Source organism: Mirounga angustirostris, unplaced genomic scaffold, assembly GCF_029215605.1.
Source record: "Mirounga angustirostris isolate CCGP_5_RB_7025 unplaced genomic scaffold, mMirAng1.0.hap1 SCAF_4, whole genome shotgun sequence".
Classification (NCBI taxonomy): Eukaryota; Metazoa; Chordata; class Mammalia; order Carnivora; family Phocidae; genus Mirounga; species Mirounga angustirostris.
Window position 1 is genome coordinate 129,543,244 of NW_026991712.1, and position 26,125 is coordinate 129,569,368.

At 33.5% G+C, this 26,125-nt stretch overlaps 1 protein-coding gene across 1 annotated transcript in view; it reads left to right on the plus strand.

Moving 5' to 3' along the window:
• Positions 1-26,125, plus strand: part of LRRIQ3 (leucine rich repeats and IQ motif containing 3) — a 192,351-nt gene that overhangs the window by 128,197 nt on the left and 38,029 nt on the right. Inside the window, exon 6 of the mRNA XM_064588976.1 lies at positions 6,250-6,379. Coding sequence (XP_064445046.1) covers positions 6,250-6,379 — 130 coding nt within the window. The remainder of the gene's footprint in view (positions 1-6,249; positions 6,380-26,125) is intronic.

Sequence of the window (26,125 nt, forward strand, 5' to 3'; positions counted from 1 at the left end):
ATACCAAAGGACTAATGATTCTAAAGAGGTTTTTGAGATCATCCTTGAAATGGAGCCTACTTACAATGACCATATATAGTGTAGACAAAGCAAATGCTTGATCAATTGTAGTATAAATAGTATAGGAATAGATAGATAATATAACAATGAGTCTCTGTTAATCTGCTTTGGTTAAAGACTTATAAATCGCTTTCAAGTTAAAGGGCTCTGATTTGCATAATACATAATGTGAAAACAAAACTACAGTCTATAGAACACTAACTAAGCTAATTTGGGAAACTCAAACCGTTAAGGATTGAAAATGAATCTTGATTTTCAGAGACAGAAGAGTTTAGTATAAAATATTTACCCTTGGTCTAGAAAGTAGAGAAAATTCTTACCACTGTCACCACTCCTCAATTTTTAAATGTAAATTATCATCTCTCTTGGGGAAAATAAATATCTGGTACAATCATCCATCTGATATTTTACAAACATGTACTTATTTAGTTTGTCAATTACAGTGAGCTCCATAGTGCCTCAGTTAATCTATTCCAATTTTCAGTAATGTTCTGAGAATTTTTTTCTCATGATTAGATGAAATTAATTTGTATACATGTCTCTCACTGCTTTTGTAGCTATTATAGATTACTTTTTCCTAGCTTCTCTGCTCACTACCATCAAAGGAGAGCTCTTTCATTGCCATTTTGGTTCTCTGGCTTGTTATGTAGAACAACAGAACAGGTAGAGAGATGTGCCCAAGTAGATGTATAATTATTCTTACCAGATGGTTATGTTTATGCTTTTCTTATGTGTAACATATTGAGGAATGGTAAAGTAGAAAAAACTCTAGAAAATTAAGAGTTTTAAGTTGATGTACATGATGAAGAAGGTGATGAAAACCAAAGTTCCTAAACCTCCACTCATTCCTTCTAGTACTTGTCTTTGCTACTATTATTACAGATTTAGCATATAATTATTGAATATCTGCTGAGTGCCAGGGGCCATTCTTGGCACTGAATAAGGAAGACAAGCAAAGTCCTTACCCTGGTGAACTAGATAGATTCTAGGAAAAAATAGAAAGCAAAAACCAAGTTGTAATCCAAGTAAACAAATGTGTGATAAATGTTTTAAATAAAATAAATAGGTTGCTGAGATAGAGAATAATAGGAGAAGTCCTAATTCTCATAAGATTGTCATGGAATGTTTTTCTGAGGAGATAAAAGTTAAGACCTGATGATGAGAAGCTAGCCATGCAAAGTGTAGGAGTGTATTCTAGATAGAGCAAAGAGCTTGCACAAGGACCTGAGGCATGGAGTAGATTGTTTTATTTGAGTTGGGTTCAGAGGACTGAATGAAATCCAGTGTTGTAGGAGTATGATGAATAAAGTCAAGGGTAGCATGAAATGAATTTGGCTATGTGGCCCAGGGCCATATTTTGCTGGCTTTTCCAGCTCATAGTAAGGACTGGCCACCTTGGAAAGCTATCAGGAAATGTAAAGCTAAAAATAAACATGATCATATTTATCTTTTGATAAATGTAACTGAATCTTGTAAAAGCCAGGGTGAAGGCAGAAGCCATCAGAGGCCATTTGTGGTTGGTAAGGGTGACTATAGCTTAGCCTAGAGAAGTAATGTAAAAAAGGAAGAGAAGTAGACAGATTTGAAATACATTTAGGAAATAGAATTGTCAAGATTTGCTGATGGCTTAGATATAGGATTTCAGAAAAGAGGATAAAATAGAAAACAAATTCTAAGTTCTTGTGGTTTGAACAAGAGAATGCTATCATTTTATAAGGTGAAGGAGATGGTAATTGGAGGAGGTAAGAAGCCTGAATCTCTCTTTGTTGCCTCTTTTCTACTCTGGATTTAAATATGGCTTATTTATATAGGGCTTACTTTAAAAATAATTCAGTAGGTAGGCTGCTCTCTTTTCACTTTCCAGATTATCTATCCTCATCTGCAAATATGTTGCCCTGACCTGACATAGTGCTTCAGCTATGGTTCTGATCAGAAATTAATATGGTAAGACTGTGTGATTTTCTTCATTCTAGGTAAAATGCTTAATATAGCATAAGGTCATCATACAATAAACTCTTAATTTACTCTTAACTACAATATTGTATCTTCTTATCACTCATGATTTTAAATTACATTATGTATTGCAGTGATTAAATGCATTTTGCCCAACTGTAATATTTATTTCTATTACACTTCATCTGTTTAATTTGATTGTTTCAGTCTATTGAAAATATTTAAAATTTCTGTCTTGTGTTAACTGATTTTGTTCTTTTGCCACCTCCCTAAAAATGTCATAAACATTTCCTTTATATTATTATTCAAATCATTTGTATAAATATTGATCATGATAGGGCTAAGAACAAGTCTGCTTATGACATTAGAGATCTTATTTCAAGTTGCATCATTTTATGAATCCTTACTCTTTTTCTGTGATGTCTCAACATCTCTGATCTCCATCTAATCATGTTGTCTTTCTAAAGTTGTGAAAACATTTATCTGAACATATTACTGAACATATTACTGAAATTAAGGTTTATCATATCGAGGATGTTTGAACCTGAATTAATTTTGACCCTGTTAGAAATGACATTATATCTGATGTATTCACTTGTTAACTTGTACTGCTCCCTGGTGATTATTCCTCTTTTAAATGCTACCAAACATCCTTAAAACTATTTTCTAAAATTATTGAGGACCAGTGTTAGGCTTAAGGTACTTCAGCTAATAGAATATACTTTCTGTTATCGAAAACAAGATATTTATTAGATTATTAGATTATTATTATTAGATTATCCTAAATCTTCTGATAGCTTTTCCTTCTCTATGATTTTGAATATCAGTAAGTGGGCACATCCTTTCTTTTCCTTCTTGTACTATATACACAGAAAAGCCCAGTTTCTTTACCTTTGTAGCTTGTGTAAGTCTCAGTTCACTTAGGGCTTTAGATGCTCATCTTCCTAGATTTGTTTCACTGTCATATATGCAAGCTTTGTCACAGATTCTTCTTTTATAAAAGCCAAGCAAGGGAAAATTATTTTAAATGATGACAAGGAATGGCATGTGGTTATATGAAAAGGATAAGTGGGAGAACTAAAGAAAATATATTTCTGAAAGGAACTAACCAGCTATGCATTTAATTTTTAAAAAAATATTAAAAATTTAAATTTCAATATCTAATTTTTTTAAAAGCTTTTAGTTATCTATTTGACAGAGAGAGAGAGAGAGGGAGCACAAACAGGGGGAGCTGCAGGCAGAGGGAGAGGGAGAAGCAGACTCCCCCCGGGAGCAGGGAGCCCTATGCTGGGCTCGGTCCATGACCAGAGCTGAAGGCAGACACTTAACCGACTGAGCCACCCAGGTGCCCCTTCAATATCTAATTTTTAAATTTCATGATTCTATAAATTAATTTTATTTGTGATAGAGATTGGATACTCAGATTTGATAGACGCACACATGTTTTAAAAATTTCCTTTATTCGTTCCGGGGAAGGCGGAGGAATATGTATTAGTAGAAACAGATTGCTGAACATATCCTTACATTCTAAAGGGTCCATTTCTATGGTTGAAATAGAATTTGGGATGATTTTTAATGTATGATGAATTGCATTGTTAGTAGAGAGAGACAGTAGTTATAAAAATAGCGCAAAATTTATAGAAGTCAGAAAACACAATAATGATGCAGAGGACTAATTGAAGAGGACTGATAGATGAATTTGAGGTTGAAAAAGCATTTAGAATTGATTGTTAAAAAAATATATATATATATATATATATATATATATATATATATATATTAAGATTTTATTTATTTATTTTGACAGAGAGACACAGCGAGAGAGGGAACACAAGCAGGGGGAGTGGGAGAGGGAGAAGCAGGCTTCCCGCGGAGCAGGGAGCCCGATGCGGGGCTCGAACCCAGGACCCTGGCATCATGACCTGAGCTGAAGGCAGACGCTTAACGACTGAGCCACCCAGGCGCCCCATTGATTGTTAAATATTTGATTGGAGAACAGTAGTCTACATTATTTTTGTCATACTTTGTTTAATAGAACTGAGCCCAAATGAAAATAGAAGCAATATTACTTAAAATAATGTTATATTTTGATAATGTGTTGATATTGTGTTATTATGTTATAATTATTCTTGACAAATTTTAGAAAAAGATTTAATATAAGGAGAATGTATAAGATCAGAAGTAACTACTTATTTGTCTTTCTAGCAAAAACTAGTATTTTTGTCATGCGAAGAATGGAAAGAAAATATGTAAGAGTTGACTAGTGAAGGATTTTTTAGTAATGAATAATAACAGATTCATTCCAGGACTACATAATACCTAGTACCTATCATGAGCATTAAAAAATTCTTGCACAATGAGTCATTGCATAAAGACAAATTGTTTTCAATAAATTAGAGAATATCACATATAAAATTTAAAAGATAGAAACTCAAGGATATTTATGTAAAGACACCTGTTTTGTGCATTATAGGAATTTGGGCAGAAAATTGTAAATACAGGGTACCAGGACACATATCCAAGTGTCTCTCCTAAATTGTAGAATAAAGGAGGTTTGGACAGTGGGCAGGTCAAGGTAGGGGAAATACGGCAATAAGTTTTTTATTTCAAAATCCTATCTGCTATCACATATTAGAGAGTTTATGTGACTCCCTTCTTCTTAGATGAAGGTGGTGCCATTCACCAAAACCAGAAATAAGTTATAATAGGTTTGGAGGAAAGATAGGACTTAAATTCTATTCAGTATGAGATGTCTGTGAAATTTTCCAGGGTGAAAGAGCACAGCTCATAGTTATTAATGAGTACTACATAAAAAGCAAACACCTTAGAAAGGAATACTATCGAAGATACATATTTGTGAGCCTTCAGAATTTAGGCCAGTGGCACTCATCAAAGAAAGCATAATATTCTGGGAATATTTCAAAATACAAATGTATATCCCCTCCCAAACTTCTGATTTTTTTTCTCTGTGGCATACTGGGGTTGCTGACCAACATCTGTCCTTTTCTTCTTTCTTGGTAAGAAACCCCAAATTTTAGTCCAGGCAGCAAAGTACCTACTAAAAAGGCTGCATTGCTTACCCTCTCCTTTGTTACTATGAGTGGCCAATAAGATATAAACGGAAGTTATTGGAAGGACCTCTGGGAAAGTACCTTAAGACACATGGCCTGTGCCCTTTTGTCATTTTACCCTTTTCCTCCATCTTACTGACTGAAATACAGACATGGTGTGTAGAGCTGTAGTCGCTATCTTGACTCATGAATAAACCTTGAGGATAAAAGCCATATAGAGGGTAAGACAGAGATGATACATTTTTAAAGAGCCTGGGTTCCTGATGACCTGACGGATCCTTTGTACCATGCTGGATAGACTGTGAAGACAAAGACAGACAACACAGTATTAATTATTAAAACATTCCCAACCAATTTACAGACATTATATAGTTTACATCTGATAGTGCCCCCAACTCTCCACCAAGCTCCTTTTCTATATTCTGTTATTCCTTCCACATATACCAGATCCATTTGTACTTTTAAGATTTGTGATAATTCTGGGCCCATTTCTCTTTCTTTCTATGTTACTATCTTTTTTAGTATTCTGTAAAATAGTTTTGTCTGCCCTTTCTTAACCTAAATCTTTCTTCAGGATTTCTGGGCAACACCATCTTGCTTCTCTTTATTTATTCCTTATTTTTCTTCCGTGGTGGGTTTTGTTTTGTTTTGTTTTGTTTTGTTTTGTTTTGTTTTGTCATGGCACCCTCCTGACAGGTCCCTTTCCCCTTCAATTTCCCTCCAAGCATGGTCCAAAGTATATCATTAACTCTTAATAGAAAGACAATCTCAGGAAACAAACTGAGGATTGCTGGGGTTGAGGCGGGTAGGAGGGATGGGGTGGCTGGGTGATGGACACTGGGGAGACTGTGGTGAGTGCTGTGAGTTGTGTGAGACTGATGAATCGCAGACCTGTACCCCTGAAACAAATAATACGTTATATGTTAATTAAAAAAAAGAAAATTCACAGCAAATAAGAAAGAAAGACAGTTTATCAAAATCATACACAATGGAGCTCTTTACATCTTTTCCTAACTCTGCCTATCTCACAGGTTTTTCTTGGTCTTTTTAAAAAAATAAAATCAGTCATGGTAGTGTATTATAAATGTGAGAGTTCGTTGAGAACTCTAAAATGTATATAATGGACATTATCATGGTTGTCATTGCTTTTATTTTGTTTCCACAGAGTATACATTCTCCTGTTTATTTAAAAAGTTCTAGAGAACAGAGAAAACATGTTTCTTCTATTATATATGAATTAAAAACAAAAGAAATTGGTATAAAATCAAAAAAATCAAGACATCTCACTCAAAAAGGTTAGTTATATTAATTTTTAAATTATATGTATGAACATATTTTGATGAAGAATAAATTCATTAGAAATTGGGCATGTTAATTTTGAACTATAAATATAAGATTCCATGAAATATATGTTGAGATATCTAGATAAAAATATCCATATCTCATTTAATATTTTATAAATGTACATATTTAGAAAGTTGTTTCATGGATATCAAGGACTGGATTTTGAGCAGAAGTGGGGAATTAAGAGAACTAGGTGTTAGCAGGAACCATATTGAATTGATAGCTTTGTTGCTGTATGGTCAGCATGGTTCCTCTTTCAGGAAATCTGTCAAGTATCAGATTAATATAAATAATTTCAATTAAGTAATGATACTAAATTTCCTTCAGGCTTTGAATGTAATTGTTTTGTCAATAAAAATACATTTATCTTGTTAGTAAGATTCTGGTTATCAAATGTGTACTTGTTTTTTGTTGTTTTTGCAGAATTTTTTCTGAAAAAATTTTATGTATGATCGATGGCATTCTTTACCTCTGTCTTTCACAGAAAAATCATATAATCATTTTTATAAAATTATTTTAAATAATTACAATTTTCTCAAGGTTTTCTCTTAAACGTTTTAAAATTATTGTGATAAAACCACTTACCTTGAGACCTACCTTCTTAACAGACATTTACGTGCTTAACACAATATTGTTAACTATAGTCATAATGTTGCACAGCAGATCCCTAGAACTTTTTTATCTTGTATGACTGAAACTTTATACCCATTGAACACCTCCTCATATCTCTCTCTCTCTGACCTTTTAATTATTAAATATTCAAATCTTTCTCTTTTTAAAAACTCATGATGGTGTCTTTATCACCTTTTATTTTCTTTGTATATGAACTGTTGTACTTTATCTCTTAACGGTTCCTTATTTGTCAGTGGCTTTTGATATTTCATCAATTATCCATTAGTTTCATGTATTGTATATACATTTCATAAAGCTCTACATTGTTATTTAAAGGTAATTTTATTTATATCCAGTTATTTAACTCGTAGATTTATAACGAAAATGAAATGATGGAAAAATAGTAGTTCCATGCACCATATCTCTACACTTAATCTTCCTGGTACCCCAAGACAATATCATTTAATAATTTTAACTAACTCTTCTGCTGTTTAGTTTTATATTTCCAAGTAACATACTTATTCTGCTAAAATGTCTTTTTTTTTTAGTTTTAGATATTATTTACAAATTTCCACTGTGAAAGATGGCAATTTAATTCTCTTATAAATCCTCCATAGTACACACGCTTATATATTCCCTCCTCTATTCTCCCCATAGAATTAGATCACTACTATTTGGGGGTAAATTAATATTTACTGTTTTAATTGTTATGACTGTGTACATGTTGTTCACAGCTGAGCCACACAATATATTAGGATATGTTTGCTTTTTTTATACTATTTTTTTGAAACCTTGTTTGAAAATTTCATTCCATTCAAACCACCACTCTCCCCAAGCACACCCACACACATAATTTTTTTTTCCACAATATTTCTCCTTGAGCCTTCCATTTTCCTGATTTAATCAGGACTGCTTACTCTCTAAACCTGCTCTTAGATCACTGTCTTGGTGTACGTCTCTTTAGACCCGTGATCCTGAGAATTCATTTGTCTCCATGCTATGTAAGGACTATAAGTTCCAGAATTCTATATCTTGTTCTTTCCTGGTTTATTTTCTTATTTTAATACAGTGCCTTCTCTATTAGTTTACTGAGAAATTGTATATAGGAGGTAAATTTTTTAAAACCTTGAAAGCCTAAATATGCTGTTATGCTACATTTATATTTGGTTGATGATTTGACTGCGTAGAGCTTCTTTCAGAATTTTTTCAGAATTGCTTTGTCATCTAATTTCCAGTATTTCCTTTGAGAAGTCCATTGACATTTAGTTCTCAATTGGATGTATATGAATGTCTATTTATTGTTTTTCCCTTCTGACTGGAAACTTTTAGCATTTTCTTCTTATACAAGGTGTTCTGCAATTTCACACTGATTTGTCTCATAAATATTTGCTTGCTTGGCCGGATTGTTTTTCTGTTCAATTTATTGGAGTTATTCAATCTGAAAATTTATATTCCTCAGTTCTGGGTATTTCTCTTGTATTTTTTATGGTAATATATATAACATAAAACTTAACCATTTTGAGCATTTTTAACTATACATTAAGTATGTGTATATTGTGCAACCATCATGACCATCCATCTGTGGAACCTTTTCATCTTCCTTCTTCAGTTGAAACTATGTGCCCATTACACACTAACTTCCAATCCTCCCCCACCCCCAACCTCTGAAACCACTATTCTATTTCTCTCTAGAATTTGATTACTCTAGGTATCTCATATAAATGGAATCATACAATATTTGTCCTTTTGTGACTGGCTTATTTTATTTAGCATAATGTCTTTATTATTTTTTTAAAGATTTTATTTATTCATTTGAGAGAGAGAGCAAGAGAGCACAAGCAGGGGGAGAGGCAGGGAGAGAGGGAGAAGCAGGCTCCCTGCTGAACAGGGAGCCCAACATGGGGCTTAATTCCAGGACCCTGAGATCATGACCTGAGCCAAAGGCAGACACCCAACCATCTGAGATACCCAGGCGCTCCTAGCATAATGTCTTTAAAGTTGATTTATGTGGAAGCATGTCACATTTATTTTTCCTTTTTAAGGTTTAATAATAAATATTCCATTACAGCCAACCTTTGAACAACATAGCCGTGAACTGTGCAGGCTCACTTACACAGATTTATTTTTTATAAATACTAGTACTGTAAATATGTTTTCTCTTCCTTATTACTTTCTTAACATTTTTTCTAGATTACTTTATTGTAAGCTTACAGTATATAATACATATAATATGTAGAAGGAAGGAAAAGTTGGAACAAGAGAAGGAGGAAGTAGGGAGTTTTGGAACACCTATCTTGTTCCAGGCAAAGGATGACTGAACCCTTGGAAAACATCATTCATAAATCCTACTGAGTCCTGATTGACTTCCCTCTCAAGTGAATGTTTCGTGCAGCCACAACCAATGTATTGTAAAAATTAAAATGTCTTAGCCATCCCAGTGCTAGATGATGTAACATTGTAACAATTTAATTTCTTATTGATGTTTTACAATGAGGAAAGCGAGTTTAAAAACTACAATAATTTATCCAAGGTCACATAATCCAAAAGTGACAGAGCTGGTACTATTTCTAGGTTCTGTTTCCTCAAAGTCTAGTTTCCGTTCTGTTTCACAATGATGCCTCCTGAGAACTGTAAATGTTTCACTGTGTAATAATTAAATTATGTGCAAGGGGATATGGTTGTATTAGATTAAGCTATCTGAATCTATGAAATCTAATAAAATCTGTCATTCCCTGTGTCATTCCAAATATTATGAAACCACCCATTTTACATAAAATTCTATTATTTCCTGCTTATTTTTAATATTTCTGATGTGTAAAAAAGCTGTAGAAACTGAAGAGTATCTTATTTACCTAAAATCATTGTAATTAGAAGAAATAGAATAAAAATAACATTTTCCCATATTTCTTTGATTTAAATCATAACCAGTTACCTTATACTTGCTTTAATAAAATGGCTAATTTAAAAAGCAGCCAAAAATTGTATTGATATTCTTGAAAATATTTGGGGGGGCATGAATTTTTATCAATTCAGGATAAAAAACTGCTTTCATTTTTTTTTTATCGAGTAATATTTTCTGTTACTTTTCAATCATTCCATTTTTCTATTTAGGATTATCTTAATCTATTTTACCAATTTTTACATAATAGCATATATTCAAATTCATAAAGGATGAGAAATGCCTTTTCCTGTTCCATCCTGTTTCCTCATAAAGGATGAGAAATACCTCTCCTTCCTTCAACATAAAGTTTTTCCTTTTAGAATGATTAGTATAATTTCTTTCTCTGACCATACTAAAAAATGGGCTCAACATACCTTATTTTGGGAGATTATGAAGTTTGGAAGTTTCCTCCTACCATTTAGTTAATATTAAGTAATAACATTGTGTTTGAGATGCATACCCTTTCTGGACTACTTACTCATTTCCTCTAAATTGAAAGATGAGCAATGCTGCGAGTACTGAGTAGTTAAGAGTGCTGTGACAGTCCCATAAGAAGCAGCCACTTTTAACTTTAATGATTTTTATAAGGAGAATTATTTTCAATTTTGGCTACTACCTATTCTTTGGTGTTTGTTAAAACCTACATATGATAATGCGGAAGTCCATTAGATCAAACTTTTCATTGTTATTCAAATACTCTGTTTTTGAACAGAGTAGGATATTCTATTTTTGTTTATTTTCCCTTTGTCTACTTAACTAAGAAGGGAAAACTATTAAAATATTCCACTATAATTGTGGATTCATTTGCTTCTCCTGAATTCTATCAAATTTTGTTTTCTGCATTTTAAGGTAATTTTATTAACTACCTATATGATTAAAATTAGTACATATTCTTGGTGAACTGAACCTTTTATCATTATGTATTTACTTGCTTTCTCTCTAATAATGCCTTTTCCTCATGCTCTATTTTGTCTGACATTAGTATAGCTGTACCAGCTGTATTTTAGTTAAACTTTTCCTAATGTTTTTCCATCTTTTTACTTTTGACTTTTCGCTTTATATGTTCATCATGAAAATAGAAAATAGCTGGGCCAACCTATTTAGTCCATTTATATTTATTATATTTATTAGGAGAATTGGACCTATTTCTATCTTCTATTTTTTTTCCAGTTTGCTCTGTCCTTTGTTTTCTTTTTTCTTGTTTTTTCATAATTGGTATCTATATGTCCTCCTTCTCTTTGATTTTTTCATTTTGAAATAATTTCAAATTACAAAAAACGGTACAAAAGTTAAAAATTATTCCTGAATATCCTTTACCCATTCCACAAATGTTATCATCTTATATAACCATTGTACAGTTATTAAAACTAGGAAGGTAACATTGATACAATACTATTAACTTATCTAAGGACTATATTCATGTTTTGTCAATTGCCTAATACCATTTTTCTTGTCCAGGATCTAGTCCTACTACTGTCATCTAGGTTACAATGATGTCATTATGTATATACTCCTGTTCTTTTGGTTTTAGCTTTTAATTTTTTTTTTTTTTAAGAAACAGCAAATCTTGCCGAGTTATTCAGTCAATGTTACTTTCCAAATCATTTGCAATATCTCCTAGATTCATTTCTCATCTCATTTTATCTCACTTTCCTTCAAGAGGGTTTATGTGAAGCGATAGTAGAATACCTTCTTTCACCTTTTATCCCAAGGACTATATTTACCCTCACATTTAAACAATTAGTTGGCCAAAATTCAGCCTTTGTTCAAAATTATTTTCTTTCAATATTCAACAAATATTATTTTATTATCTTCTTGCATTCAGTATTGCTGTTGAGAAGTTTGATGTCATTCAATTCTTGTTCCTTTAGAAGCTTTTATTTTTATTTATTTTTTTAAAGATTTATTATTTTAGAGAGAGAGAAAAAGAGAGCAGGAGGGAGGGGCAGAGGGAGAGAGAGAAACTCAAGCACATGTCCTGCTGAGCACAGAGCTGATGTGGGACTACATCTCATGACCCTGAGGTCATGACCTGAGCTGAAACCAAGAGTTGTATGCTTAACAAAATGAGCCACCTGTATGCCCCCCCCTCTTTAGAAGCTTTTAAATTTGTTTCTCTGTCTTTGGTATCTGAATATGTATACTTAATATGTATACTATTATATGTATATATAGGTGGTTTTTTTTCTGCTCTTGCTCTTTTCTATTTGGCATATCTTCCATTATTTCTTCACATGTTTTCTCTCCTTCTGGGACACCAATTACTTAAATACTTTTATTTCTGTTCTCCATGTCTTTAAACATTTCTTTTTTTTTTTTTTTTCTTTTTTATCTCTTAATCTTTCTAGACTTCTTTTGGGAGAATGCCTCAACTTGACATTTAAACTCAGGAATTATTCTTTAGTAGCATCCATTTTAGTATTTCTATCATATGCCTATCTAAGATTTTTTTCTTATATACTTTTATTATTATTTTTTCTTATTCTTACTTCATACTGCTTTTTTTTCCTTTTTTTTTGTACATTCAATATAAGTATTTAAAATTCTTATTCTAATTGTGCTTCCAATTTCATCTCTTGTTCAGCTTGTTGTCTTTATCTTGATGTATTTTTATTTTAGCCCATGAGGTTGGTCATATTCCCAGGAGTATTGGATTCTGTCTGATAAAGGCTATTGGGAAATTGCCAATTCCAGACCCTATTCAATGACAAATCAGATAAGTTCAACAGCAGAAGAAGTGATGAACTCTCTGGCAAAGACCACCAACCTCCACAAATAACATTGTCGTTTGGTGTTGTATCACCAGTTTTCCAGATCAGTTAATCTTCAAACCCTTAGAGAAAGAGAATCTACCTAGATTGCAATCCGCCATCCAATAGGCCATATTATCATACTAATTTTTTCTTGCCGAAATTATCCTGATAGATTTCCAACTGTTCTTGATACCAATATAGTATTTCAAAAGCATATCTGTTGTATGATTTCCTTGTCCCAAACTTAAAAAAAAAAAAAGGCTCATTGCCTATAGAATAATCTTTTTTTTTTTTAAAGATTTTATTTATTTATTTGAGAGAGAGAATGAGAGAGAGAGAGCATGAGAGGGGGGGAGGGTCAGAGGGAGAAGCAGACTCCCTGCCAAGCAGGGAGCCCGATGCGGGACTCGATCCTGGGACTCCAGGATCATGACCTGAGCCGAAGGCAGTCGCTTAACCAACTGAGCCACCCAGGCGCCCTAGAATAATCTTTTTATTGGGGCTTTCAGGTTCTTACATATCTGGTTTTGGATTATTTTCTAGCTTCATATCTCAATATTTCTTTTTATAAAGAATGTTCTACTTATACAGTATAGCTTATCATTCCAAGAATATAGTACTATGATTGTACTTATTTTTTTCTTCCACCTTAAGTTTTTGCCTTCTGAAACCCACTTATTCTGTAATACCATAATTACATTTGTTTTCTCCAGTAAGCTATTGTTCTCCCTAATAATCGCAATTAATGCCTTGGTCTTATACATCCCACAACACTCTATTTGTCTTTACTTTTTGTTATGGTTGTTTTTGGCAAAATTCTTCTTGCCAAAATGTGAATTCCTTGAAAATACCCCAATAGTGGGTATTTTTTTTTTTTTTTTACTTCTTTCTGTCTTTTGTAACATCTGGCAGTATATCGTGCCCACAGGGAGTATTCTTAAATGATCTTGAATCAATGTGTAAAAAAATTCTACCTTTATCCAAAAGAGGTAAATTACATGGCAACAAGTACGCAAATAGATAGTAGTAATTCCTTGTTCCCCTCTCTTAAACATAACATTCATGCTTTGCTATAGAGCCAACAAGGATACAATAAAACTTCCCTATATTCTGTATATCTAATTATGTATTTTATCCTTTTATTCATTAATTTTTCAACAAGTATTTATTGTAGAGTAGCTATGTGAACTTGAAGTATAGTAGTGAACAGTTATTCTGTAAGCTTACAGAGCATTTTTCAACCTTACTTGAATCATGGCACATGTTGAAAATGATAAAATATTTATGGCATGCTGAGGCAAAATGGATGGTTTAGTAGGGAGAAGCTACATGGGGCTTGGTAAAAAGATTTTCTTTCTAGTATATTTTCCTTACAGTATAATTTCTTTATGTTATGTAATTATGATTAAAATATAGCATTGTAGGGAATATACATATATATGTGTGAAATGAATATGATATATATGAAGTTTATATGCATATTATAAATGCATATATGTATTATATATAATATGCATATAAACTTCATTTATATATCTATATTTCCCAAATAAGGTATCTAAATATTTTTAATAAGAAACTGGAGCTTCTTTCTATAAGTGTGAATTTCTATATTAAGCTTTGTGCTTTAAATAACTATGTACTATTTCTGATCAAGACTTAGTATTGATGTCTTATTTTTGTAGTCTTTATTAGTGAGAATTTTAAAAATTGTATGCTTTATAATACTTATTAACTATAAAAATGTATACATATACTAATTTGATAAAATTTAAAATAGAAAGAACAGACTATTCAACTGTATTGGATAGTAGCTAAAAATTTGAACATGGGAAGTCAGTGGTAAACTTGACAAAGGCCAAGTTCAACAAAGTGGCAGAGACAGGAACCATGCTGGCAAAGGTTAAAAGTGAATGGAAGTAATGAAGTGAAGACATTGCCAAATTTTATTTTTTTGAGGAGTTTTACAATCTATGGCCTTCATGTTTATAATAACCTCAAGACACTAAAAGAAAGAAATCAACCTTCTGAATATCAGAATATTTAAATTATGGTCCAAAGACATTTTTGGTATCATGAATATTTTATTATATTTATAATTTTTAAATTGGTCATCAATATCTGATATACAAATGAATATTGTAATTAATATTTGAATAATCAAAACATTATTCCCAGAGTTAATCCTGGATATCAGAAAGTTTACAAAATATAGGTTGTTAATTAGGGGGAAGAGAGTTTGGTAAAAAGCAGTTAGGCAATTACTCTTCTCTCCTTTTAAGGTAAAGAGAATTTGAATAAATGACTACAGGTTAATATTTTTCAAAGTGGTACAGTCTGCTAATAGGCACCGGGCTCCTACTAGGCCAGAAGTGTCTTCATTAACCGGAGTGTGAATGTGAACAATTATTGCCTCATAATATGGGTCATCACTAAAAGGATCTATCCCCTAGATACAGTTTCTCTAATTCTTAATTCTTTTTTTTCTTCAGGCCATAAATCCAAATCTGAGGAAATTTAAGAATGTGATAAAATAATTAAGGTCTCTTTGTTCCCCAGAATGCAGAAATGAACCCACATTCATTCTATTTATAATTTCAAGGGGTACAAAGGTCCACTAAGCCCTATTCATGGTCCTTAAATTAGTTTATAAAAACAAAAATTACATAATTTAGTTTACAACTAACTTTTTATGATGCCTCCAAAATCTCCAAAAAAGTCTGCCCTGGTAGGTAATGGTTTTGATATCATCAATTACACATCTTGTTTATTTTTATATCTTCAAACCTTGAGCAACTCCTAAGCCTTAGACACTGCATAAGATTCCTTTGAGATGTATGTAATGTGCAATGATTCTGAAAGAATATAAATTAGTCTGAATGCTATTCATATCACCTGTTACCATAATTCCAACTTTAAGATATCATTCTTAAATATTAATATTCATGCAGATAAATATAATGTGGATAAGCACGCTGTCCATAGCAGTCCTATGTAATTTTTAAATGTTTAATTAAAAATAACATATAATTATGTCATGATATGGTTTTTCTGATCTTTAAATTGTTACTATAAGGCCAGCCAGAATAATTCATAATTCATATAGTACTGAGTATTGCAACTCCTACATGGGGCCATATTTCCCCACTTGCTTTCTCAGCAGGACATTTCAGATTGGCAAAACGTTAGAATATTTTTCAGGAAAACAAATACACTAATGAATGAAGGACCCAGGGCTATTTATACCATGACTATATGTCTCAGTATTGCCCTTGAAAGTCTCAATTAGTGCCTGTTTTCCTGGCATAACTATTAATAGTGTCTCTCAGTCTTAAACATGTCCCAATTTGAGTGATTTTATGATTATGCAAGTTATGTGCTATCCTCACTTTCTTTCATCCACAAGCCAATTTAACATGAATGAATTCTCAAAATTAGACTCACACAAATCAGAGCTCTTATCCCAGGGTCAAACTTTATTAATACTTTCAAGGATACAAATAATCAAGAGGCTTAAATAAAGCAGAGAGAAATCTGGAACATCAAGGGTGGCTTTGCAGATTCTTTCTTCCTTTGAAAAACAAACACCCATGGCCCAGCAAAATAGATGAAATCTTTAGTGAGGTTTATGGGTTTACCTCACACTGAGAGGCAAGTGTTTACATTATGAAATATTTGTTTTTTATTTCAGAGAGTTGTATAGTTTATATGACATTCTCTGGAGAGTGTAACCTCATAGATTCTTGGTTTATTTAATATAAGCAATGCTTTAGCCAGGCACCATCCTGCTAAAGGCATTCAATAGATAAGGTCTCTTCCTCCTAGAAATTATAATTTGTCCGTTTTTTCTGGAGTTTCTGTTGACATGGGGATTAGATTAGATTGCCTGTCTTCTTTCCTTTCCTATAGGCATCCACTTTATAAACAATGAATGGATCACTGTCCAGATGCTTTACCTCTTTCCTCTCACCCTTACAACAGGTTTTGAAATTTAGAGTATTTTATTATACTTATTTTTTACTACATTTCAGGTTATTGCTACATTTTATTTTTATTAACTTTAGGCATTGAAAATCCAACAATAAACAAGGCATATAAAACCCTACCCTTATGGAGCTAGTATATTAAGTGGTAAGGATGATATTACATGTTTCAGTGGAACTTCTCTAAGATTATGAAGATAAAAGTCCTATCTGTAACTTGTAAGGTTAGGTATTACATTGTTTCATTTATATTGTCAAATAAATCAATCAAATTATACATGGCAGCTTAACTGCTGAGTGCTTTGGTTGTTAATATTATCGAAAATTTCTGTCTTATTAATTATTAGCATATTACAAATAGCTGCTTTAAGTTAAATCTATTATCCCTTCCAGTTTTTATTTTATAATGCCTAACCAATTTTTTCTTTATTAAAATGATATATTGCTGTAGGTCAGATATTTTAGAGATACATGATGCTTCATGAATGCCTATTCTATCTTATATTTTAAGAAGATTTATTTTCAGTGTTAGAAATTAAACATGTAAATTTTTTGATTGATACAGAAAAGATATGGCATACTGGACATACATTGTAATTTTAAAAATGTGTATTATGTTAGTGTTTTTTTAACTCTTTGTAGGAAGGATAGCTGGAAGATGGGCCAGTCCTCTACAGTTATTTCAGAACAGCATTTATATTTCAGATACAGTTATGGAAGAAGTAAATTCAGATCTTTTATAAGAAGTGCCCGCTGTTATAATAAAGATACTTCTGAGAACAAAAATGCTATTTCCTATTCAGAATATAGGGTCAAGGGGTTAATTATTTGAGGGTCATTATATCAAAGTGCCTGTGATCAGATTTATACAATCTTTAGTTATTTTATCTCATTACGTACTTTGTCTTGCTCTAAATCCACTTATGAGTCTGAAATGAAGACTCTAAAGCAGATTTTATGGTTTCCATTGAAACACATTACATTTTCTGCCTCCAACATTTTTCTTTCAAATTCATCTAATTTATCATATCTTGCTGATTTCAATCCACTTGTGCTTTAGGCAATTTCAACAGTGCTTTTTTTTTTTTTTTCTTTTCTCCTAAATTGTTTGCTAGAATGACTGAATTTTAGTTCAGGATACAGAATAGTATCAACTAAATTACTTCAGATGAGCAATTAGAGCATACTCATGCATATAAAACTAGAAACTTTCTTGCCAGATTTAAAATTAAAAGCAAACAAACAAAAATGTACTTTTATATCAGTATAATAGTTCAGATTTCTTTTATAATCTTTTTAATATCCTTACTACCAAGAACAGAGAGGGAGAATGTTAAATTCAATAAAAGTAAGTATAACTTGATGGAAAAAAATAGTCTTTGGAGTCAGTTATATTTGGATTTATTTTCTGATTCTAAGCAGCAATGCCATATATTCCGTATACTTCCCTGCATTGCCCAGCTTCCCATTCAGGAAGGTAGTAGTTATGTGATCATTTCTATCCATATGACTCTGAGCAAAAGTGAAACATCACTTCAGAGTGAAAGCAATTAAGAACATCATTTTCTTCCCCTGCCAAGTAGATCTTGGAGGCCATTTGTTCCATTAGCATATCTGCAAGGTTCTACTGACACACATTGTTTCTTAGATGAGAAATAGATAAGTCTTTGCTGTGCTAAGCTACTGAGATTACAGGGTTTATATGTGATAGAAGTTAAGATAAATTATGCTGATAAATACAGAAATTGGTACCATAACAAAAACCTTAAATATGGTCTCATCTTAGTGATCAGATGAGAAAACTGATGGCCATTTTCAGTCCAAATGTCAGTCCAGTTTTTGTAATAGCAAAGCATTTCCCTGTGGTAACTTGGAAGGCAAACAATGTGTATAGCTAGTGGCTATCCAGGAAGAAATTGAAAAACAGTATTAATTCTGTGTGTTGGTTGTACTGGACTGTTTGGCAAGTTACCCTATAGAAAGGAAGAGCTCAGCAAAGTAGCTGGTTTTCAAGGTAAAATAAAAGAATGGAAAGTTCAGAAATTTAGGGCCCTTCACCTTCAGAAAAGTTGTCTGCTTCTATAATCCCAAATAGTAAAACATGAAATTTAATAAGGCTTTGAGACAAAGGCCCAAACCTGTTAGTTGAAAATGAGGACTCAGGACAGAGTTTAGATTAAGTGTGTGGGCTTCCCACTTATTGTTCTGGATAGCCTCATAGTAACTTCCATTAAATTGCTAGAGCAAGAGAGGCTGGAAGAAAGCAAGAAAGAAAAAAAGTACAGCTAAGCACTACATATGACTTCAAAATAATTTTGAATGTGATTACTGGCACATGTAAATAGGTAAGATAGCTCCAATAACTCTGAAGTTTTTATGGAAGTCTGAAATACCTTTGACCATCTAAAACTTAAATGTACACTTGAGGGGTGCCTGGGTGGCTCAGTCATTAAGCATCTGCCTTCAGCTTAGGTCATGATCCCAGGGTCCTGGGATTGAGCCCTGCATTGGGCTCCCTGCTCCGCGGGAAGCCTGCTTTTCCCTCTCCCACTCCCCCTGCTTGTGTTCCCTCTCTCGCTGTGTCTCTCTCTGTCAAATAAATAAATAAAATCTTTTAAAAAAATGTGCACTTGATTCCCCAGTCGTTAGCCAGTAAGAAGTGCACTGAGAAAGCTTTGCTAGCCTCCAACATAGGAAATACTCCCACCTGAGATATGGCCAAGGAGGATAATGAAAAAGAAAGAACCCCCAGAAGACAGAACCCCTCACAAAAAGCAGAATCAGGGTCTAATCCAGGACTAATCCATGAATCCACACCTGAAGTAGGAGAACTTCGCAGAGTGAATCTGTGACTAGTATGTGCCTCCCTTGTTTCCATTTGTAGTTTGGTCTTTCCCTGTTCCAATTTTGTATATTCAATTTGTGTATAGATGGGTGAAGCAGGATGTAGATGATTTGTCTTTTTGACTCATTAGTCTTTAGAACCTTATCCAGAGCTGTTGAAGAGACTGTGTACAAATTAAGAGACTCTGGACTTGATGGGGCTTTCCATTGTCTCCTTTCAGGTGTGTGTTCCATGTTTAAGAGAAGGGGGTCAAAGGATCTTTGGTTACCTATTGCAAAATATTTCATTTTTGTCTACATTTCCCAGTTTCCATCAAAATTTGATTGGGGCTGCATAATTTAGTTCTGGCCAACGGATTGTAATTTGAAGTAAGTGTGTCACTTTGGGACTAAGGTAGTTAAACATCATTCCCTCACTTTTTTCTTCAGTCTTCAGAGAGCTTGTTTCAGATAGGTTAGCTACATTATGGAGGAGGGATGCCCTATCCACTTTAGATTTATATGAGCAAGAAATCAACCTTTGTTATGTTAACCATTATATTTAAGTTTTGTCTGTTGTGACGGCTAGTGTTAATTATATTAACCATAGTAATTGCTTTTTCTTTAGTCAAAAGGCATAGTAAAAGGGTATTCTACAAATGTGCTATAAAAATTAAATGAAAAATGTGCTATAAATGAAAAATGCATGTATAGCACTTGGCATAAAGTTCAGCACATGCATATACACGTCATGGAGTAAAATGTCTAGCATGTAGTAACTGTTCAATAAATATTAGCTGCTATTATTTTTGTTGTTGTTGTTAGATTTCATATACCCATAGGCCTGAAATTTATCCGTAAAACTTTTCTGTGCGGTTTTACTGAGAAATTTACAAAGAGGGGTGGTAATTATGAACCCTGTAGGGGATTGCTAGTACAAATTATGTCAAATAAATCTAATTTCCATTATTATTAATATTAAAATAATAATTAGATAATATCTATACAGTCTGTATTTCAAGAATATTTTTGAATATAAGAGCTCCTTAGAACTTTTTGGATAAGATTTAGACATGGATACCATTTTCTTTTTTCTTTAACACTTAACAACAATTGTAAATGAATCAGTGTCAACTTGGAATTAAGATTTTAATGGAACATTTTGATATTACTCTCTTCAATACTTTTAGGAAAGATGTGAATAAAATGCAAATAGCATGATTTTATATTTCATGAGTCTGGGAGAGTTAGCTACTATACAGTGAAAGAATAGGATTATAAATATTGAAACAAACAATGAGCTCAGTCTAAGCATTTTATAAGAATAAGAATTAGCTATGTAAGGTGATGAAGGTGTTAATTATCTTGATCTTGATAATCATTCTACAATGAATGTGTATATCAAATCATCATGTACACTTTAAATATATACAATTATATCTGTCAATTATTCCTCAATAAATTAAAAACAACTCTGTATAGGCACATGAATAAGAGATGTTTCTAGGGGTGCCTGGCTGGCTTAGTCAGTAAAAGCATCCCACTCTTGATTTTAGCTCAGGTCATGATCTCAGGGCCATGAGATCAAGCCCTGCATCGGGCTCTGTGCTCAGCATGGAGTCTGCTTGAGATCCTCTCTCCCTTTCCCTCTGCCCCTTCCCTCCCTACTTGTACTCTGTCTCTCTGTCTCTCTCAAATAAATAAATAAATTGTAAAAAAAAGAGAGTTGTTTCTAATAAAAAAAGAATAAGTGTCAATCTGTCACAAAAAACTGACTTTAAACACAGACTGAGGGATACATGAATTAAAGCAATTTCACGTGAAATAGAGTTATTAGTCTTCCAGTTGACCTCAAGTTTATTATATCATAACAATGTATTTTGTACCTTTTCAATGGCTGGTAGAATTTAGTTTTATGAATTATGGCATCTAGAATGAAATAAAAGTCTATTGTTTTACTCTAATGGCGGGTCTCTTAGTACTTGGTATTCATATTATGATTCACCCTTAAAAAAAATCCTAACCAACTAGTTCATTTAGGGAAGTATAATTATGATGCTAAGGGGGGTTGGACTCAAGCAAGGGAAGACCATTCCTTAATATAACAACTTTTTTAAATTAGAGAAGCTCAAAATTAAAATGGGCTACTTCAAGAATCAGTGACATCCTTAAGTGAAGGTATGCAAACAGAAGCTGCACTAGCACTTGCTGAGATTGTTGTATGAAGAAGACAATAAAATTAATTGGCTGGGTTATATTGAAAATCCTCTGTAGTGCCAGCTATCTTGTATAGTTTGTAATTCTTTGAATGTAAATATATTGTCTTTATGTTGCTACTATTATGTCAGACACTGTAGGTTAACAGTTGACCCAAAGGTTTGTAAAATTTAAATTATTTTCATAAAAATAATAGCATTATTTGTGTTTTATACTTTTATTCTCTTAAAAGTATAAAGTGGAATTTTCCAGAGGCTATATATTTTGTGATAATGGGATCACTGATTTTAACATGTAATGAGTTTATTATTTTATTCTTAAATGAATAAATATTTTAAAAATTCTCAGTTTTAGCTTATAATATTGTAAAAATCAATAGATAAAATTTACCTCTCCCCCCAAAAAACTCTGAGGTTCTCAATAAGTTTTAAAGGTATAAAGGGATTCTATGAACAAGAAATTTATCTGAGTGCCCTGACTACAGAATCTAAACATCCTGATCTCATGGGGTTTACATTCCAAAGCAGGAATATAGGCAAAAAACAAATGAATAAACAAAGTTGTTTTATTTTATTGTATTTTTAAGATTTTATTTATTTATTTGAGAGAAAGAGAGCACAAGAGCAGGGGGAGGAGCAGAAGAAGAATGACAGACTCCATACTGAGAGTGGAGCTCAACACAGGGCTCGATCCCATGACCCTGAGATCATGACCTGAGCCAAAATCAAGAGTCCAGCTAAATTACTAAGCCACCCAAGTGCCCCAACAAAATAATTTTAAATGGTGGTAAGTAGTATGAATAAAACAGAAAAATGGAAGCGTGATAGAGTACTTTAGGTAACACAGCCCTCTTTATATAAGAGAGTCTGCTTTAGATAGATAAGGTCACTTTTTTTTTTTTTTTAAGATTTTATTTATTTGAGAGAGAGAAAGCGCAAGGAGGGAAGGGGCAGAAGGAGAGGTAGATTCCTGCTGAACAGGGAGCCCAACACTTGGGGCTGAACCCAGGACCCTGATTGTGACCTGAGCTGAAGGCAAGTTAACTGACTGAGCCACCCAGTTGCCCCAATAAGATCATTCTGAAAAGAGATTGTTTTATGATGAAAAGGAATGATTCATGTGAAGATTGTGGGAAAGAGTATGCCAAAGCAAAGCTATTAGTTGGTAACATCTTCACATGTTTGGGGATCAAAATGAGGACCTATGAACCTGGTGGGCAGTGAGTGAAGAACAATAAGGTTGGATAAACAGAGCCTTGTAAGCCAAAGTAATCCCAGTATCAGAACTCAGGCCTACCCTGTAGCACTCTTCTCCAGTGAAGATTTTAGTGGTGCTAATGGTTCCATGATATTAGTAGCAACAAGTGAAATGACAGAATGACCAGAAGAAGTTTAACAGAGATACCGGGGAAGTGACAGCAAAGAACCCTCCTGGGATCGCAGTCAACCTTGAGAATCAAAAAGTCTGTGCACATGTGATAGGTTTTATCCACTCAGGAATAATCAGAAAGGATATGGGACAGATTTAAAAGCATTTCTTTTTCACACAAAGATCTATTAACATTGGACAGAAATGTCACTGGCACAAGGGGCTTAAGCAAAACCTCTGACCAAACACTAGCTGAACAGCAAGCTGCTTTGACTCAGGGTCAACTTCTAAGAAGTCAGGCTTAAGAATACATTCACACAAATCTCTGGTAATCTAGAAGACAGCATGCCCAAGGCTGCACCCTCTCAGAAATGACTGGACAGTCAATTAAGTGCCCAACTCTTGATTTTGCTCAGGTCATGATCTCAGGGTCGTGAGATTGAGTGTGGCTCAGTCAATTAAGTGCCCAACTCTTGATTTTGCTCAGGTCATGATCTCAGGGTCGTGAGATTGAGCCTGGCATCAGGCTCCGTGCACAATGTGAAGTCTGCTTGAGGTTCTCTCTCTCCCATTCCCTCTGCACCCCTACCAAAATAAATAAATAAATAATAAATAAATAAATAAAATCTTTAAAAAAATATTGGACAGACTACTTTCAAGCTACTAGTCCCTGGCTTAACATAGGGCAAAAATATTAAATTTCTGAACTGGGATGGCAGCCTCTAAAGACAAATACATGCACACACACCCAACAGTAAAAGGTAAAACCCTAACTGGCAGGGGAGTAAAGCACAGTCTTTGGCAAATAAATGGTCTATGCTGAACCAGGGGCTGAACTTGACTAGGTAGCCAAACTAAAAGTTAAAAAATAAGGGGGGAGCAGTATCTGAGTAGGGACTATCGTGGCTTTACACTGAGGAGGAAAGAGACTTCAAATAGTTACTTCAGTCACTAAATAAAGTAGTAGGTGACTAAGCAAACATTAGCCCCTGATGGAAATAGGTGGGAATCAATAGGATATCGTGAGTTACTACCACATATTATATGAAATGTCCAAGTTTCAACAGAAAATTATGTGACATGCAAATAATAGGAAAGTGTGACTCCTACACATAGGGGAAAAAGCAGGCAATAGAAGCTACCTTATAGAGGGCCTGTTTTAGTTTAATTTACTTTCATATATTGGTATAACAAGTCACAAAATTTAGTGGCTTAAAACAATAGAAATATATTCTCACAGTTCTAAAAGTCAGAAGTCCAAAATAGACCTTAAAGGCTAAAATCAAATTTTTGGCAGGGCTAGTTCCTTCTGGAAGCTCTAGAGGAGAATTCATTGCTTGTGACTGATAACATTTCTGGGCTAATGGCCCTATAACTCCAATCTCTTCCCTATGTCATTACGTTTCCTTCTCCACTGATGCAGACTCATCCTACATCCTTCTTTTAAGGACTACTGTGATTATATCAGTCCTTCTTGGATAATCCAAGTTAATTAGCTCATCATACAATTTTTAACTTACATCTGCAAAGTCCCATCTGCAAAGTTACATATAAGGTAACTTTTACAGGTTCTGGGCATTAGAATGTGGACATATCTGGGGGCCATTAAAGAAAGTATCAATGAGGAGATAGTTATTACAAAATAAAAACACATGGAAATTCTAACTTCAAAAATGCCATATTTAAAATAAAAGATTCACTAGACATATCAGTAGTAGATTGGAGCTGGCAGAAGAATGAATCATTAAACCTGATGAATCGATAGAGATTATTCAATCTAAAACTAAAAAATAATAAAAATGAAGAAAGCATTCATTCTGACATGTAATAAGATTAGAAGTCTCCACTCCATCCTAACAACAAGTAAAAAGCTGAAAAAACTTAAAAATCAACAACTCTTCTTATTTCCATTGGAGAACTGAGGTCACAGGACAAACTGCCCCCAAATTGAAGAGCCCAACAGGCAAATATGAAGAATGACAACTTATCAGAGCAGAAACCCATGAGCAGAAACCTCCATAGGAACCAGTGCCAGTAGGATAACCTGAATATTAATGACAAATTGCTAGAGGCTCAGCATGGGCAAGTCTGAGAGAGAAAAACTACAAGGGGACCTGGTCATCAGGGAATGGGTGGGTACACTTTTGAGTTTTACCTTCTAGAGCTTTCCTAGTTTGTCACAGTGAATATTAGAGGAGTACAGTCTCATGTTTCTGACAAAGAGAGGGTAAAAGAAATCATTTTGAAATATGCAAGAACATTCTATTCTTTTTAACAAGGTCTGCATTCAGGAGAAACTGTATAACCAGAGTCTAAACTACTGAGTTTAGGCAGTTTTAGCTTTCCACATGGAAGAAGGGAAATGCCATGTTCCATCTAGCATTCCCATTACACCTAAGGTGGGAGGTAACTAAAAAAGCATGTGTGAAGTTCATAGTCCAGAGGCTCAGGCTCATTAAAAGACTGACACCTACTCATTGGGCCATAGAATGCTTCCCATTCCCCACACCTTACCACCACATTACTGAAGGCCTATTTACAGCAATGTGTTTCCCCCCTACATCATGACCCTATCAAAAAAATATATGACATACCAAAAGGCAAAAAAACACAACTTGAAGAGACAGGGCAGACATCAGAACCAGACTCAGATATGGCATGTGTGTTGCAATTTTTAGACCAGGAATTTAAAACAACTATGATTTCTATGCTAAGGTCTCTAATGGAAAAAGTAGACAGCACGAAAGACATGATGACCAATGTAAGCAGACACATGGAAATTACAAGAAAGACAAAAACAAATACTAGAAATAAAAAATACTGTAACAGAAATGAAGAATGCTTTTCATGGGCTTATTAGATGACAGAGCAGACTTCAGACCACAGAAAATTTATGAGCATAAAGAGGGGCATTACATAATTACATAATGACAAAGGGTCACTTCTCAAAGACAAAGCAGCCTTAACATATATGTGCCTAACAGGGCATCAAAATATATG